This window comes from Lissotriton helveticus, chromosome 12, assembly GCF_964261635.1.
Source record: "Lissotriton helveticus chromosome 12, aLisHel1.1, whole genome shotgun sequence".
Lineage (NCBI taxonomy): Eukaryota > Metazoa > Chordata > Amphibia > Caudata > Salamandridae > Lissotriton > Lissotriton helveticus.
The window spans coordinates 302,514,602-302,534,148 of NC_136073.1; the positions used below are offsets into that span (position 1 = coordinate 302,514,602).

The window sequence follows — 19,547 nt, forward strand, 5'->3', positions numbered from 1 at the left end:
AAGAATTCCACTGAGGGAAATTAGCCCTTTGAGGATGATTGGTTATGGCAGAATTATGAGGTTATGGTGCATGACAGTGGAGTATAAGCCTCTGAAATTCGGGGGGACGGAGAGATGGTGTGGGTGAGGTGTTTGTGGTAATGGTAATACTGGTGGCAATAGTGCTACTGATAATGGTGGTGGAAGACTGGGGAGGATTATTCCAACTCCGGCTCAACTAAAAGATTTTGGGGCCCATTAGGATGTCGGCGGATTGACCCCGCCAGGCTGGCGGTAGCCACCGCCAGCCTGGCGGGGGCAATCCGCCCGACATCCTCACTCGTTCCCCCCCCCGCCATATTAGTATGGCGGGGGGGGGACCTCGGCGGACGGAAAGACCGTCCGCCGATTTTCCGCCACGGTCGCCTTGCGGCCGGGCGGAAAAGGAATAATATGGTGGCGGTGTCTATCAGACACCGCCAGCCATATTACAATGGGCATTTTACAATGCCGTTCCGTGGCGGCAATTCCCCCACGGAAAGGCATGCGGTCTTCACTCTGGGGGCCCCCTGCGGGCCCCCAGAGTGAAGGAGGGGTGGGGGCTGCACACGGGGGGGACCTGTGGTACCCCCCCCCCCACACATTTGCATAAACAAAGCGGCAGGCACCGCGGTGCCTGCCGCTTTGTTTATGCAAATGCTGAAATGCATTTCTAGCATTGTGGCGCCCGCCACAATGCTAGAAATGCAGGATGTGCCCGCCGCTGTGGCGGGCACATCCTAATGCCCCCATGGGACCCCCGCCCATATGGCGGGTGGTCCCAATCCCCGTCAGGATGGCGGGCGGGCAAAGTCCGCCCGCCATCCTAATGACCCCGTTTGTGTTAGAATAATATGACCGGCTAAACTAAAAGATTTTGTGTCAGAATGTAATGACCGACAATGCATTGTGTTTATAAGAAACACTTTGGACATGTTATTTTGAGCTTTTTGTATCATTTGTTTATAGAATATTGGTTTTAATAAGCCACAAAGCAGTATCAAAATGTTATTAAATATGTAATTATTAAGTGTTATGTGATAGTACTCATTGTATATTGACTCATTCTTAATATTGCTGTATATAAAGTGGAATGATGTGTGGTGTTGCTGCTTGCAAGTAGTGGAATACATAAGGTAGTAAGCTAATTCTCGATGAAGTAGGGAAATGGGACAGCAAAACAAAATCTTACATTTCAGTGGTACTTAATGACAACTGGCGGACATCTTAGAATGATGTCAGGTCAGCGATTCCAAAATAATTTTTGTCTGCTAGAACAGAGTACCGTTTTTTAGGTGAAAGCAGCTACCAACTATTCCATCCTCAATTTTGCAACAGAGTCGAGCTGCATATTACCGTTGAATGTCAAATAAATTTGCACGTACACTAAAAACTCGCACATTTACTCGTTTTCATGTAAGTATCAGTCAAAGACGAAATACTCGTTTTATATGATTCAATTTTATAATATTTGTGTTTTTCCTCTGATATAGTTCCTACTTATGTTAACCGGAGAAAGACCCCAGCATCTATGTGTCCGTCCTCTATGTTTTTGCCTGACTCGCAGGCTGCGGAGGGGACTGAGCACGCATGCGCCGAGCGAAACCATGGCTTCCTCCACGTGAATGTTTTGAATGGCCACTTAAACTCGTCTTCTTTAAAAGCTGCTGCGGCTTGCGATGGGGAAGACCCGGGGCCGCAGGTTCCTCAACAGAGCAGGCTTATCACCTCTGGCAACCTCTGAAGTCGAGGACTGTGACGCAGGACCCATGGAGTGTGAGAACGGAGACTCCATAGGAACATCAGAACTTCTGGAAAAAGTGAGTACTTGTTGTTCATATCAGTGCTTTTGTAGGAAGCGATTGGAGCAGCAATAGGGGTGCAGGACGAGGTGAGTGACTACTAAGGAAAGCTTGCAGTGGGGCGGGAAGGCTCGGGATCTATTGCAGTAGCTAACGGTTGAAGAACATTATAAACAAGCGTTGGCAAAGCCAATAACTCTCACTGATTCACACATTCCTGTATCACTGGTCTTCTAACACCATTGAACATATATTGCTTTTACACACACAAACATGGTAAAATGTGGTAATGCTGCTGATAATGGTGACAGTTGTAGTGTTGATTGAAGTAGTTGTGGCACTGGTATTAGTGATGGTGGCAGTAGCACTGTTGTTGACCTCGGTAGTGCTGGTGGTAGAAATGATGATGGTGCTATTAATGTTGATGGTGTTGGCAGCAGTGCTTGTGATAGTCTTGATAATGGTGGTGACGTGATGTGATACTGGTACAGCTAGCTAGTGATGGTAGTGGCGGTAGTAGTGATGCTGCTGGTAGTGGTGGTTGCAACAGTGATGTTAAAGATGGTTGCAAAGGTGGTGATGAGCGTGGTGTTAGTAATAATTGGGATTATAGTGATGGTGGTAGTGGAGATAGTTATTGTGTTGGTGATATTTGTGCTGGTATAGTTAATGGCGGTAATGTGATGATAATGGAAGTTTTGTTAGTAATTTGTGGGTTAATGGTGCTTGGCACAATGATGGTGGATATATAGGTGGTGGTAATGGTGACCCTGAAGGTGCTAGTGAAAGTGGTGGTGGTGGTAGCTGGGCTGGTGACAGTGGTGGGAGTGATAATGGTGATGGTAGTGGCTCTGATAATGGAGGTGCTGGTGTTGGTAGTAATGTGGTAATGGTGTTGCTAATAATTATAATGGAAGTGATGGTAATGTTAGAATGAGTACCACTGAGTTGTATAACAATAAACATTCCTTGACTAGCTGTACCAAGGTGGTTACATGCTCTTTATAAATACATGTTATATTCTAGTGGTGATGGGGCCATGATGCTGGTGTTGGTAATGGTGGAGATGATCGTGTGGTGTTTGTGGTAATGGTAATACTGGTGGCAATAGTGCTACTGATAATGGTGGTAGTCATGGTGGTGGTGATTATGGTGTGGTAAAAGTGTCAGTGGCGTTGCCAGTGAAAGTGTTTGTAATGCTGTCAATAGTGATGATGTTGGAAGCAGTGATAGTTGAGAGGTTATAATGGTAGTGGTGAAACTGGGGCAATAGTGATATCGGGGATCTGATAAATGCAATGGTGTTGTTAATGTTGTTGAAAGCAGTAATGGTGGTGGTGATAATGCCAGTGGCGGAAATGATTGTGGTGATAACGATGGTGGTGGTAATGTAATGTTGCTGGCAGTGGTGGCAAAGTCCATATCTTCTACGTTAGAAATGCTTTAATTGCATTTCTCAACTGTAGCAGCCATGCAGTGTGCGTTGAGATGTCTGTTATTGCAGCTGTGTTTTGCACATTCATTGAGCCTGTCTTCGTAATCTCACTTTTGTTCCATAATACCTAATCTCTACGGGTGGCATTTCCCCCAATGTATATGCATTTATTTTCTAAAGTATTTCTTTTGCATCAATAATAAAAAAACTGAAGTGATCTCCAAGAGAATAGCTAAAATAAGAGTATCACAGAAGGGAGGAATGAAAAAAGTTTTAATGCTTAAAAAGTAATTAAACATTAGTTCATTTTGAGTCATTTTATCTCTTGACCCAATTTAAATACTTATTTCAGAAGATCAGGCTCACTTTGTAATTTGTGTCGGGAAATGAAAGTCTTGTGTAACTTTCTAGCTAAACAGTCAAAGAAGCGCGATGGGCACATTTGTATCCAAAAGAAGAAAAGGTCAATGTTTTTATTAAGTATCAAATGTCAGTGTGAAAATGTGTGAATAATAGAAGAGATCTCAAAGGCGATACATTTGAAATTAAAGCTACATTTTCCTCTTGTGCTTATAAGTTATTTCCTAATGAGAAACTCTGGAAAATGACTATTAAAAGAGTTGTGATATTTGGATAAGGTAAGCCTGATACAAATAGAGGCAGGTCTATTTTGCATTGTAATAAATTCTGTCATCCTTGTCACTGTTACAGCTTCAAAAGCTACATAAATTAAGTGGGACTATATAAACTCCTTCTGCTGTTAAGTTGCAATGTTTCCCACAGCAGATTTTTATTCCCACAGTGTGCTTTTCTAAAATCCAAAAGCTGCTCTGCAGGAAAGGTTTAGGACAGATAACAGCTAGTGGGAATTGTAAGAAAGTGCCATCTTTTTGCATGTTTCTCCCCACTTTTTGCCAAACTGCTGATGTACTTTGACTGAGTGTGCCCTGGGTTCCTGCCAAACGGGTACCCAGGGCCTATGTTCGTTCCCTAAAACTACATTAAAACAAAACCCAATTGGCACTCATTGGCCACAGGTCAGTCCCTTGTAAATGGTACCAAGGGTACTGTGGCCATGGAAGGCCTCTAAGGACTGCAGCACTTATTGTGCCACCCTTAGAGCCCCTGTACCATTACACACTGCCATTGCAGGCTGCGTGTTTTGGTGAAGAACAAAGTGAAGAGTCTATATGGCACACATTCCTGTGTGCAATGCCTGCAACCCACTGCCTTGGCATTGGTTAGTCAGCCCTCTAGCTGGTTGCACTATACATACTAGTGGTGATGGTGCATGGGCATGAACCCTGTACCCCGAGTCTAAGCCGATTCTTAGACATTGTAAGTGTAGTAAGGCCGTTAAGAGCATATGGTGCTGGAATATGTCATTACGAACTCCACAGCACCATAATGTCTACACTGAAAACTGGGAAGTTTGGTATCAAACTTATCATCACATTTAAACCCACACTGATGCCAGTGTGAGATTTAATGAAAAATGCACTTAAAGGGCATCTTGGAGATGTCCCCTGAAAAATGACCGAACACTAGTGACCTGGCTGAGTGGCTGCTCGCCAGCTACCACCACCAGACATGTCTCTGGACCCCTGGGTCGAGAGCCTGCTGCTCTCGGGGGTCTGAAACAATGCACATCATGGTACGAGGACCCAAGCCCTCCCCTCCTAGGATGAGCAGGGTCCACTTCCAGCAACTGGCTTCCACCAGTTCCGACCCACACTTTGGGCAGGAGAATTAGCAGGGAAACCAAGGGAGGTGTGCCCACCTATGCCAACTCCACACCTCAGGTGGGGGAGGCAGGTGAAGCACAACTCCCAGTCCCCGCCATCTTGCAGATAAGGGGGGGATCCAGCCGACCAGAGAGAGGCATATGCCCCCCTCCCACTGGAGGGTGGCATAATAGGGGGTGTACCCACCCCAAGGAAGGGACCCATTGGTCTTGACCTTTACTTACCTGTAACTCCTTAAATCTAGTATTTAGCGGCAACCCCGAACCTTGCCTCCTCAGACACGAACCGGAAAAGCCGTGCTGAAACGAAGAAGAGGAGGACACCCACTGACTTGGCCCCAGCCCTACCTGCCAGTCCTCACCTCGAACGTGCTCCAGCGAAATCTTGGTGTTTCTGTCTTGCAGCCAGCAACTGAAAGACCTTCCCTGCCTTCCAAACCCTAGATTTTGTCTACTGTGAGCACCAGATTTGCTCAAAAGACTCTGGCCCCAGCCAAAACCGTGAGTCAACACTACTCTGCACCAAACGCCTATGGCTTGAGTTTGAGTGGCCCAACGGCACGAGGAGGTCTCCCAGGCGATCCTGACCTGAGATCTGGTGATCTCTGACCTGCCTCGACTCTGCCACACAATGCTTGCAGTCTCTTTCTGGAGGACCACTGCAAACCGAGCTGGTAAGAAAACCCGGCGCTTAAAGACACCCCTGCACCGTGTCTGAGCATCCCCAGGCATCCCAACTTACCTCTCCAACCAGTGGTCACCTCCAGAAGATCTTTGTCCCCGAGCCTGCAGTCTTTGTTGCAACCAGAGCATCCCCATTGAAAACAACAGGGCACCCAACGCCAAAACAGCAACCAGCCGCCGCTGCGGGTGCACTTTGGGTGCTAACTTTGATCCCCCTTTGTCCTGAGCTTAACACCACAAGCTTTTCTCCCAAAACCTTGTGGCCTGCTCATAAGCAGCCACCAACCGGAGCCTCCTATCCCCTTTGGATAACATTGGGCCTCAGCACCCGGCTGCTCTAGTGCAGCTGAGGGTTTTCAAGAGTGCATCCTTGACCTTGGGGGAACCCTGGTTCTCGCCCCAGAATTCCAACTCCCAAAAACGTTTACTTACCTGCAAGCTGTTAACTTCATTGTTCTCCATAGGAATACATTGACTGTCCTTCCTTAAATTGTTGCACGTGTGGAGTTGGGTTGTATGGAACATTGAAAAACTGCATATGTACTAAAAGTGAGTAAATTACCTTTTTGTTTAGGAGATGTCTCCGTGTGATGGCTAGGCATATCACACTGATTAGCAAAAGTAATCTGAAAAGTAACATACATAGTGATCTGCAAAGCAACTGAAAATTAATTTTGAACTATTGACTTACCTGTAATTCAAACAACTGCATTTAAACCTGCTTTCAACTTTAAAACGCAATTAAGATTTTGCAAAGCATTATTTCATTTACCTGCACCAGGCTTGGTTTGGTTCTAGAAATAAAATACTGTAATATTTTTGATATAAACAAATTGGTCGGAGTACAGTCTTTGAGTGTGTGACATAATTTGCTGCCCGAGTGTGTTGAACAAATGCTTAAAACTACCCTCTTATAAAGCATTACTGCTCGCCCACACTACCACAAATGGAGATTAAGGTGGTATCTACTATTACCTCTGCCTACCTTTGGGGTGCCACTGAACTCTGTGCACACTATACCTCATTTTGGTATAGTGTATATACAGAGCTGGCGTCCTATAGGAATGAGATATAGAGCAGAGGGAGGTAAGTGAGCAGATGGTGGGTCTTAATTGATAAATCATTATTGGGGGAAGTTAAAAAGTTCAGGCACTTACCCGAACACCTGTCAGATCATTCCGCTGTAATAATGGAGATCGAGTTTGATAAACTTTGGACTCAGCCAAGGTGGACTCTAGATAAAGTAATACTTTTAGAGGACAAAATAATAGAGGTTCTCAGGGATGAAACTCTATCATAGTTTCTACTAAATCAGGAACAGACCTCGAGCCAGATTAGATGGGAGGCCTATAAGGTTGGTGCTTAGAGGTAAAATGATCAGCCTAACTGCCCACAGAAATAAAGTAAAGAAGAAGGAAATAGAGAGTTTAGAGGGTGAAATACACAGGTGGGAAACGAATATTAATGAGGAAACAGCTGAAATAATTGAAACACCTAGGAGGGAACTAATCAAGGCAAAAATAACCTAGTAAACATATTAGATTCTAGAATTAAGAAGAGGTGGGAAGCAAGTAAGTTAGCTCATTATCAATACGGGGAGGGATATGGCAAGCTCTTAGCTTGGAAAACAAAGACAGATCTAACTAAAAACAAAATCTCAAGCATTCAAGAGGCAAATAGTATTAGACCACTGGTTGAAGAAGCAGATATTAAAAACGCTTTCTTTTAATTTTTCTCAGAACTATATAAGGACGATACAAAAAATAGCGAGGCCTTAACTCAAGAATATCTTAGGCAATGGGTTAAACAAACTTTGTCAGAAGAGGGGTGTTGGTTCCAGAACTTACCATACTGTTCAATGATCTTTTTATAAGAGGACAAATACCTCCTAAATCATGGAGAGAAGCTACTATTTGTATAATATTGGAACCAGGAAAAGATCCTAAACGCTGCGAGTCTTACAGGCCGATCTCTATGTTAAACTGCGATTACAAGATCTTTACGCAGCTGTTAGCAAAGAGATTAGGAACATGCGCAGGACATTTAATTCATACAGATCAGAAAGGGTTCATAAGGGGTAGGCAGATTCAGGAACTCACACATGAGTTGATAGGAGCCCTAGATCTAGCGAATGAGTAAAATCTCCCCCTATTGGTCGTTACCTTTGATGCAGCTAAGGCTTTTGATAGGGTTAAGTGGAGTTTTTTACATGACACATTGGAAGCCTATAATTTAGGCAATAACTTTTCAAGAGCGGTTAGAGCTATATATAGTTCTCCAATTTCATGTGAAATACAGGTAAGCGCCCATTTGATGCTATTTGGGGTGAAATTAGACGATACTGGGGGATCTAGCCTTAACAAAAGGCTCAGGAATTTGTTATTTATGATGGTTTTAGCAGCCAGACGTGAGATCTATATAAAGTGGGTTAACCCCCTTCCTCCCACAGTAGAAGAATGGTCGAATTCAGTTATTAGAATAAATAAATTGGATAAAGCGGGGCCATATAGTAAAAGGCTGGAGTTTTGGAATAACTGGGAACAGTACTGGGCGGAGAGAGTGTAAGAAACCTTGAGGTCCAATGATTAAGCGCATCAATAGTTTTGAGTATCGGGTATAGAATATAGCCTGTGAAAGAAGTGGGCAAGCTGCTTAAGAGATGCCTAACAAGCCGATAGGATACCCCCATGAAGGATATGGAATGGTCCTAGTGCCGGGGAAGGGCCAGATCTGTCAGAAAGGCTCTTTTTAGGTGGTTACTTTGCTACAACACTCTATTATTCAAAACTTTGCGTGATGAGGATAAAAAAAAAAAAAGAAACCTAACCTACAATCCACGTCTGGAATGAGAGGCTGTCTAGGCAGCCCCACAGCAGACATGTTGCTGAGCCCCCTCTCTTCTGGGCCTGCAACAATGCACATCCTGGGCGAGGTGCTAGGTCTCCTCCCCCAGGATTGGCAGGGGGAAGCTTCAAAGGCCTGCTGCCGCTGTGAGCTTCTCCAGACCATTTGCTTTACCCAGCAACTGTCCCCCACCGGTTCTGACCCCCACTCTGGTGGGAAGACTGGCGGGAAACCCTACGGCAGGAAGGGGGGGTGCCAGCCTGACCCTCAAGTGGGAGAGGCAAGGTGAAGCACGACCCCGGGCTCTGGCTATCTTGTAGATGGGGAGCCCTGCCCAATCACAGCTAGGCTCCTGCCCCCCTCCCACAGGAGAGGAGCAGACTAGGGGGTATAACCACACCAGTACAGGGACCTATTGGTCCCTGCCCTTGCCCTACCTGTAACGCCCCTAAATTCAGTATTTAGGGGCTCCATGAACCTTTCTTCCTCAGATCCCAATAAAAGAAGAGAGAAGATCAAGAAGAAGACCCACCGTGCAGCTGCTAACAGGACGACACCCACTGACTTGGCCCCAGCCCTACCGACCTGTCGATCCTGGAACCTGCTCCTGCTTAATTCCGGCGACTTCTCCGGACAGTAACCTTGAGACCCCCAGAGCAGAGGCTCTGCTTCAACAACCCTACCCCTGGTGCAAGCCAAGAAGCACCAGACCAACCCACTCTGCACTCTCCGCGCCCGGCCCGTGCCCGAGTGATCCAAGACCACGAGGAAGTCCACCCGGCGACTGGGACCCGAAGCCCAGTGCCCAAAGACACTCCTCAATGAACCAGACGACGCCTGCAGCTTCAGAACCAGGGACCCCTCCAACCGCAACCAGCCGAGGGTAAGATTTCCTGACGCCCAGACACCCCTGCACCCGGTGCCCTGCAGCCCCCTGTCCCTTCCTTTGGGGTACCTACCTTTTCTCCAAGATTCTAACTTACCTCTCGAAGTGGTGGTCGCACCTGAAGAAACACCGTCCTTTTTTCCACCAGCCTTTGCTCCCTTTTTCCCTTTCCCATTGAATAACATTGAGCGCCCGACTCCTCAAAAGCACCCAGCCGCCCGAGTGCCCCTGGCCGTGCACCCTGTGTCCTATCCTACTTCCCCATTTGCCCCGAGCAAGTGACCGGGAGCCCAGCTCCCACAGCCGCGTGGCCTGCTAGCCAGCAGCCAGCAGCCACCAACCGAAGGCCCGCTGCCTCTCATTGGATAACATTGGGCCTAACTACCTCTGCACCCGGCTGCCCCTGTAGGTGTACCAACTGTACCTACCTGACCCTGGGGGACCTCTGAGTCTATGCCCAAAACCTTAATTTCACTTTTCGAGTACTCACCTGGAAACCGATAACTCCCTTACCTGCCATTAGGATAACATTGACTGGTTTGACTAGAAAAATCTTCTAAGTGTGAAGTTTTGAAACTCTAAACTATTCCTATAAAATCAGCCGAATACCAAACTCCGAAGTACTCACCTGGGATCGGGAGAGAAGTCAGTACTGTACCTTGTAGCCCAGTACTGAACCGCTTAAGTAATCCTAACCGGGTTTACTAGTAACCTGAATTTTTTCCATAGGAATCCATTGTCTGCTTTTCTATGAAATTTCTTCTGTCTAATTTTGAAAACTTGAAATATTCCTTAATCATACCTACTACTGAAACATAATTATTTACCTGTCGTAAGTCGAGATCCCAGTGTTGGACCTAGGAGCCCAGTACTGGATTATAAAAGTAACGAGAACGTACTTTACCTGTAACCTGAATTTTCTCCCATTGGATAACATTGCTAGATTTTCACTGAAACGTTTCGAACTGTCAACTTTTGAAATACCTTTTATATTACTCAAAAAGTATTGCAATAACCAAAACGTTTTTACTAAACTGTTTTCAGCTTGCACCCCAAGACTGAATCTAGGATCCAGTCCTGGAATTACAAAAGTAATCCACAAAGTGATTAATTGCAGTTTTGTAGAAATACCCATTGAGATCAATGTTATATTGTGTGAAGAATTGTGTTGCCTACTGCAACCCCTGTATCTATTGTGTTTACAAAGTTATTACCATTCTGCAAAGTACTTACCTAAGATCACTCTGAATTAAGTAAAGTATATTTTGATACCTGTTGGTTCTAAAAATAAAACCACTATATCTTTTGATATAAAAACAATTGGCCTGAAGTTCAGTCCTTGAGTGTGTGAAACATTTTGCTGACTGAGTGTGTACAGCAAGTGCTTTACACTGTCCTCTGGTACTGCTCGACCAAGCTACCACTTTTGAGAGTAAGGTCAGCCCTGACTTTAACCTCTATTATACCTCTGGGGTTTGTGGTCTCTATACACACTGTAACTTACTTTGGTCCAGTATATATAGTGCCACTTTCTCACACTGATGCACTTACAATCCGGGAGAATGGACTCCGAAGGTTGTAGAGGCATCCTGCTCATGCAGGGGCACCCTCACACTTAGAACCCAGCACCCTGCTTTTAGGATTAAAAGGCCTGCTTTAGGGGTGACTTATAGGTTTTAAGTGTAGTGACCTCAGATCTAGGGATACCTGGATCTGTTGTAAGTGTTGTGATCACCAGCTTACATAGGCTGCAATGGCAATCCTGGAGTCACAATTTGAGTGGTTTTCCCCATGATGCTATAACACATGCTGCAGCCCATGGGAGACCCCTGGTGTACCTATGCCCTGGGTACCTTAGTACCATATACTAGGGACTTACAAGGGTAAACCAGTAGCCAATCTGGAGTGTACCGAAGTACTCCCCATGTCCAATTTAGGGAAGAAGCACAGAGACTGGGGTCCTGGACAGTAGGATCCCAGTCAGACTAGTTGGAAAAACATAATGACACCAGCAAAACTTGGGGGTGACCATGAAAGCAGATCCTACAATCGCCAAGAAGAAATCTACTGTGCTCCTGAACCTTACTCTGGGAAATAGCCATTGCATCATTATCACTGGTCACAAACCCAACTGGAAAGAAATGAAGGAAAGTTGTCAACACAACCATCCACCGATAGAAGCTGTGATGATGGGTAATGAAAACAGGATCATGTTAACCACTGATTTCTGATCTACTGTTAAGGCCTAATAATAATTAATGTTATCAAAAGGCAAGATAGTACTAATACAAATGTGAAGGTTTTTCCTTGCATCTAAACAACCAAGTGACCACGTGAGCAGTGAGATTTTTTTTGCCACTAGTTTGGAGCAACGCAGAGTACACAAGGCGATAGGTGAGCGGAAAGAAAGGCTGTGTTTTAGTTTTTGCCAATGTAGTTGTTAATTCATGTGAGGGACCAGGCAAAACCACGTCTGCTGTTCTGTGTTAGTGGACCTGCATATTTATCTGCTAATCTATTGATGCACTAAAAGTGTGCTAGTAGGTATTGTGGGGCTATGGGATAATTTTTTGATCAGTGGAAGGATGGGGTATTGGAGTTAAGAAAAACCATATTGATTGGGGAATCTGCCGATCAGAAAGGTGGTAGAGCTTATCCTATAGATCCCTCCAGTGCAATATTGGAACTTGTGGCTGTTTTGCATCAGCAGATATCAAATCGATCCACAGATTCAGAAAAGGCACACCGATCTACTGCAGTATGATCTTGTGGTCATGGAGGTTGAGTGCAGGGCATAGCCGTTGGCAACGTATTGAATTTAGTGTGTTTATGCAAGACCAAATGCTTTGAGCAGCTGGTTAGGTGAGTGGGTTTTAGGTGCTTGATGTGACCTTGCCTGTTCTCTGCATTTACATCCCACTGGTTTGTCCCAAAGGGGCTGGATGAGATCATGCACCAAAACTCTACTGTGTATGGCAAAAGACAATGCACCGCTAGTTCTCTATGTAAGGAGTTGGTTGCAGGGTGCTGCTGAAGGCCATGCGCCTCTGGTGCTGTGGACATGGGAGACAGGTACACGGCAGGCAGAATACAAAGCCCTCTGGTCTGAGCCCATTGCACAAAGCCAAAGGCCTTGCTCATGAGTTACTTTCGACAGGATGGTTAGTGCAGGTCTTTGCCAAAGAACCTATCATGCACTCACAGCCTCATACCAGTTCTTCGATTTCACAAGATGCTAAGCATATCCTTAAGGCCAAAAAAATCACTGAAATACCTTGAAGGGGAGTTGTCGATCAGTACTCTGAAGACACAGTAAAAAAATAAAAACAAAAATGTTGCTACAAATCTTCAATTTAAGAAACATGATTCTGGTACAAAATCTAAAAGCCACTGAAACCTAAGGTATGTTAAGCAACACAACCATATTAGTCTCCTCCTGCCATGCTCTGCTCATGATCCTATATATGTGATAGAGTACCCTGGGGTGCAGATGGCCACATCTAGGCCTAGCCATTTCTTTATAGGTGGAATCAGGTGGCAGGCCTGGCTGATGACTACGCCCTGCATCCACAATACTTTGTGTATGGCTGGAGACCATGTGCAAGCACTTTGTGGAGTAGGAGTATTTAAGGCAGGTCAAAGTCCATAACCGGCTGGTTATTCTTTAAGTTGGGTCGCTACTCAGCAATGTTTCAAACGCTGTGTGAGATCATGAGCAGTGAATTGGAGGGCACTCCTCTTATGAGTACTCACCCATAGCTCTCTTTAAGTAAGTTTACCCTGTTGTGGGGAAGAGGGGCTCAATATATTTAAGAAACCGTTCTGCAATGTCATGAATTCAACCACTGTGCTTCTGTAACATTTGTGCATGTAGAAACGTGCTTCAGCTAGTATAATGCAAGGTACAGTATGAAAGTAAGAATAAATGATTTTCTGTAGTAGGGGATCTCTGTGTATAGTCATAATCTAGTGAATAGTCCCGCCCATGTGCGTGGACCCCGGAGCAATCAAAAATAATCTCTTACAGTGTCAGAAAATGCATAGACACTTAAGAGAGAATTTAAAGACAGATAATGCAGCCAAAAAAGGCTACACTGTCCAGTACTTCAACTAGAAATTCCACCACAAAATCCACAAAACAGCAAAGCCTGTACAGATTTCCCTTGCTTAACAGCAAAATCCCTCAGGAATGATAGAGAGAAGAACCTGGACAGACAAGCCCCATAGGCTGCCATTATGTGGCTTAATTAGGATACTGTGCCTTTAAGGAACCTTCCAGAACCTTCTCCCAGTATCCCAGAATGCATAGCAGGTCCAACTTAGTTTCAGTTCTTTTTTCCGGCTCCTGCAAGCAGGACCCTGGAGCATTGAGCTCTCCCTTTTCAAGGGTTTTTGTTAGTGTTTTACACTAATTTCGATTTTTGGTGCTTTTAAAGTACTTTGGTGACTTTCTTTCTGTGTTGCTGCACTCTTTTTTTTTTTTGTCCATAATGCCTGCATTATTCGACAAATGCCCTGAGTGCTCAAGGAAGAAGGCCAAGTCAGACTCCCATGAGGTCTGTATTCTCTGCCTTCCCTCTTCCCACATTCCTGAGGACTGTGTGATCTGCAGAGGCTTCTCTGGAAGGACCCTGAAGGAGAGGAAGAAGATCAGGCTTCAGGGACTTGAAGAGAGAAGGTTGAAGGCACGAGGTGGGTCAGGAGGGGCTCCTTCTACCCATGCTGAGGCCTCTGGGGGGCTCCCCAGGGGCAGGAAGACCAGCCCTCGCCCAAGATCTCCGTCTGGGTCAGATGCGCTGACCACGACGTCGAGGGGGCAGTCAACGGCCAGTTCCAGGTCTCCCCAGGGCTCTGGGTCGAGAAAACGTCGCCCGTCGAGGAACGTGTTCCGGCCGCCGTCGAAGCCGGTGTCGATCTCCTCGTTGTCGGCGTCGAGTGGTCGACATCGGAGGGCCCGGCGTCGGCGCTCGCCGTCGAGGCGACACCGCCGTTCGCCGTCGAGGACATCGTCGTCGAGGGGATCCTCGTCGTCGAAGGCGTCTCCCGCGCCGAAGAGGTCGACGTCGAAGCACTCTAAAAGACCGACGTCGAGACGGTCAAGAAGATCGACGTCGAGAAGGTCCGAGAGGTCGACGTCGAAGATCCAAGAGGCCGGCGAAGAGGTCGAGGTCGCCGCCGAGGCACCATCGGTCGGGGTCGACGTCGAGACGGAGACACGGTTCGACGTCGAGAAGTGTGAATCGGTCGACGCCGAAGGACCGTTCGACGTCGAGGGGACATCGGTCGGCGTCTGGGCACCGATCTTCAGCGTCTGGAGGTCCTAAGGACAGGCCCAGGACTGTGGGGGGCTCCCCACGCTCCGGAAGAGATGGTGGCTCGCCGGGAACGGCGCATTCCGGGGTGGATACTCCGATGAAGCCTTCTACACCTCCTTCGAGGCCTGCTGTGCCGAAGGGTCCGCCTCCGAAGGCCCCGACCCCACCTCCGAAGCCGGCTCCGCTCCTAGAGAGGTGGTTACTTTGCTACAACACTCTATTATTCAAAACTTTGCGTGATGAGGATAAAAAAAAAAAAAAGAAACCTAACCTACAATCCACGTCTGGAATGAGAGGCTGTCTAGGCAGCCCCACAGCAGACATGTTGCTGAGCCCCCTCTCTTCTGGGCCTGCAACAATGCACATCCTGGGCGAGGTGCTAGGTCTCCTCCCCCAGGATTGGCAGGGGGAAGCTTCAAAGGCCTGCTGCCGCTGTGAGCTTCTCCAGACCATTTGCTTTACCCAGCAACTGTCCCCCACCGGTTCTGACCCCCACTCTGGTGGGAAGACTGGCGGGAAACCCTACGGCAGGAAGGGGGGGTGCCAGCCTGACCCTCAAGTGGGAGAGGCAAGGTGAAGCACGACCCCGGGCTCTGGCTATCTTGTAGATGGGGAGCCCTGCCCAATCACAGCTAGGCTCCTGCCCCCCTCCCACAGGAGAGGAGCAGACTAGGGGGTATAACCACACCAGTACAGGGACCTATTGGTCCCTGCCCTTGCCCTACCTGTAACGCCCCTAAATTCAGTATTTAGGGGCTCCATGAACCTTTCTTCCTCAGATCCCAATAAAAGAAGAGAGAAGATCAAGAAGAAGACCCACCGTGCAGCTGCTAACAGGACGACACCCACTGACTTGGCCCCAGCCCTACCGACCTGTCGATCCTGGAACCTGCTCCTGCTTAATTCCGGCGACTTCTCCGGACAGTAACCTTGAGACCCCCAGAGCAGAGGCTCTGCTTCAACAACCCTACCCCTGGTGCAAGCCAAGAAGCACCAGACCAACCCACTCTGCACTCTCCGCGCCCGGCCCGTGCCCGAGTGATCCAAGACCACGAGGAAGTCCACCCGGCGACTGGGACCCGAAGCCCAGTGCCCAAAGACACTCCTCAATGAACCAGACGACGCCTGCAGCTTCAGAACCAGGGACCCCTCCAACCGCAACCAGCCGAGGGTAAGATTTCCTGACGCCCAGACACCCCTGCACCCGGTGCCCTGCAGCCCCCTGTCCCTTCCTTTGGGGTACCTACCTTTTCTCCAAGATTCTAACTTACCTCTCGAAGTGGTGGTCGCACCTGAAGAAACACCGTCCTTTTTTCCACCAGCCTTTGCTCCCTTTTTCCCTTTCCCATTGAATAACATTGAGCGCCCGACTCCTCAAAAGCACCCAGCCGCCCGAGTGCCCCTGGCCGTGCACCCTGTGTCCTATCCTACTTCCCCATTTGCCCCGAGCAAGTGACCGGGAGCCCAGCTCCCACAGCCGCGTGGCCTGCTAGCCAGCAGCCAGCAGCCACCAACCGAAGGCCCGCTGCCTCTCATTGGATAACATTGGGCCTAACTACCTCTGCACCCGGCTGCCCCTGTAGGTGTACCAACTGTACCTACCTGACCCTGGGGGACCTCTGAGTCTATGCCCAAAACCTTAATTTCACTTTTCGAGTACTCACCTGGAAACCGATAACTCCCTTACCTGCCATTAGGATAACATTGACTGGTTTGACTAGAAAAATCTTCTAAGTGTGAAGTTTTGAAACTCTAAACTATTCCTATAAAATCAGCCGAATACCAAACTCCGAAGTACTCACCTGGGATCGGGAGAGAAGTCAGTACTGTACCTTGTAGCCCAGTACTGAACCGCTTAAGTAATCCTAACCGGGTTTACTAGTAACCTGAATTTTTTCCATAGGAATCCATTGTCTGCTTTTCTATGAAATTTCTTCTGTCTAATTTTGAAAACTTGAAATATTCCTTAATCATAACTACTACTGAAACATAATTATTTACCTGTCGTAAGTCGAGATCCCAGTGTTGGACCTAGGAGCCCAGTACTGGATTATAAAAGTAACGAGAACGTACTTTACCTGTAACCTGAATTTTCTCCCATTGGATAACATTGCTAGATTTTCACTGAAACGTTTCGAACTGTCAACTTTTGAAATACCTTTTATATTACTCAAAAAGTATTGCAATAACCAAAACGTTTTTACTAAACTGTTTTCAGCTTGCACCCCAAGACTGAATCTAGGATCCAGTCCTGGAATTACAAAAGTAATCCACAAAGTGATTAATTGCAGTTTTGTAGAAATACCCATTGAGATCAATGTTATATTGTGTGAAGAATTGTGTTGCCTACTGCAACCCCTGTATCTATTGTGTTTACAAAGTTATTACCATTCTGCAAAGTACTTACCTAAGATCACTCTGAATTAAGTAAAGTATATTTTGATACCTGTTGGTTCTAAAAATAAAACCACTATATCTTTTGATATAAAAACAATTGGCCTGAAGTTCAGTCCTTGAGTGTGTGAAACATTTTGCTGACTGAGTGTGTACAGCAAGTGCTTTACACTGTCCTCTGGTACTGCTCGACCAAGCTACCACTTTTGAGAGTAAGGTCAGCCCTGACTTTAACCTCTATTATACCTCTGGGGTTTGTGGTCTCTATACACACTGTAACTTACTTTGGTCCAGTATATATAGTGCCACTTTCTCACACTGATGCACTTACAATCCGGGAGAATGGACTCCGAAGGTTGTAGAGGCATCCTGCTCATGCAGGGGCACCCTCACACTTAGAACCCAGCACCCTGCTTTTAGGATTAAAAGGCCTGCTTTAGGGGTGACTTATAGGTTTTAAGTGTAGTGACCTCAGATCTAGGGATACCTGGATCTGTTGTAAGTGTTGTGATCACCAGCTTACATAGGCTGCAATGGCAATCCTGGAGTCACAATTTGAGTGGTTTTCCCCATGATGCTATAACACATGCTGCAGCCCATGGGAGACCCCTGGTGTACCTATGCCCTGGGTACCTTAGTACCATATACTAGGGACTTACAAGGGTAAACCAGTAGCCAATCTGGAGTGTACCGAAGTACTCCCCATGTCCAATTTAGGGAAGAAGCACAGAGACTGGGGTCCTGGACAGTAGGATCCCAGTCAGACTAGTTGGAAAAACATAATGACACCAGCAAAACTTGGGGGTGACCATGAAAGCAGATCCTACAATCGCCAAGAAGAAATCTACTGTGCTCCTGAACCTTACTCTGGGAAATAGCCATTGCATCATTATCACTGGTCACAAACCCAACTGGAAAGAAATGAAGGAAAGTTGTCAACACAACCATCCACCGATAGAAGCTGTGATGATGGGTAATGAAAACAGGATCATGTTAACCACTGATTTCTGATCTACTGTTAAGGCCTAATAATAATTAATGTTATCAAAAGGCAAGATAGTACTAATACAAATGTGAAGGTTTTTCCTTGCATCTAAACAACCAAGTGACCACGTGAGCAGTGAGATTTTTTTTGCCACTAGTTTGGAGCAACGCAGAGTACACAAGGCGATAGGTGAGCGGAAAGAAAGGCTGTGTTTTAGTTTTTGCCAATGTAGTTGTTAATTCATGTGAGGGACCAGGCAAAACCACGTCTGCTGTTCTGTGTTAGTGGACCTGCAGATTTATCTGCAAATCTATTGATGCACTAAAAGTGTGCTAGTAGGTATTGTGGGGCTATGGGATAATTTTTTGATCAGTGGAAGGATGGGGTATTGGAGTTAAGAAAAACCATATTGATTGGGGAATCTGCCGATCAGAAAGGTGGTAGAGCTTATCCTATAGATCCCTCCAGTGCAATATTGGAACTTGTGGCTGTTTTGCATCAGCAGATATCAAATCGATCCACAGATTCAGAAAAGGCACACCGATCTACTGCAGTATGATCTTGTGGTCATGGAGGTTGAGTGCAGGGCATAGCCGTTGGCAACGTATTGAATTTAGTGTGTTTATGCAAGACCAAATGCTTTGAGCAGCTGGTTAGGTGAGTGGGTTTTAGGTGCTTGATGTGACCTTGCCTGTTCTCTGCATTTACATCCCACTGGTTTGTCCCAAAGGGGCTGGATGAGATCATGCACCAAAACTCTACTGTGTATGGCAAAAGACAATGCACCGCTAGTTCTCTATGTAAGGAGTTGGTTGCAGGGTGCTGCTGAAGGCCATGCGCCTCTGGTGCTGTGGACATGGGAGACAGGTACACGGCAGGCAGAATACAAAGCCCTCTGGTCTGAGCCCATTGCACAAAGCCAAAGGCCTTGCTCATGAGTTACTTTCGACAGGATGGTTAGTGCAGGTCTTTGCCAAAGAACCTATCATGCACTCACAGCCTCATACCAGTTCTTCGATTTCACAAGATGCTAAGCATATCCTTAAGGCCAAAAAAATCACTGAAATACCTTGAAGGGGAGTTGTCGATCAGTACTCTGAAGACACAGTAAAAAAATAAAAACAAAAATGTTGCTACAAATCTTCAATTTAAGAAACATGATTCTGGTACAAAATCTAAAAGCCACTGAAACCTAAGGTATGTTAAGCAACACAACCATATTAGTCTCCTCCTGCCATGCTCTGCTCATGATCCTATATATGTGATAGAGTACCCTGGGGTGCAGATGGCCACATCTAGGCCTAGCCATTTCTTTATAGGTGGAATCAGGTGGCAGGCCTGGCTGATGACTACGCCCTGCATCCACAATACTTTGTGTATGGCTGGAGACCATGTGCAAGCACTTTGTGGAGTAGGAGTATTTAAGGCAGGTCAAAGTCC

General features: G+C 46.5%; 1 protein-coding gene across 3 annotated transcripts in view; it reads left to right on the top strand.

Moving 5' to 3' along the window:
- Window positions 1–1,581: 1,581 nt before the first annotated feature.
- The window catches only part of HEATR3 (HEAT repeat containing 3), a 191,783-nt gene continuing 173,817 nt past the window's right edge, over window positions 1,582–19,547 (top strand). Inside the window, exon 1 of one of the 3 annotated variants that reach the window (XM_078671370.1) lies at window positions 1,582–1,838. In XM_078671370.1, the coding sequence (XP_078527496.1) occupies window positions 1,698–1,838 (141 nt within the window). In that variant the 5' untranslated portion in view covers window positions 1,582–1,697. The remainder of the gene's footprint in view (window positions 1,839–19,547) is intronic. The other 2 variants (XM_078671369.1, XM_078671371.1) reach the window with 2 other exon arrangements.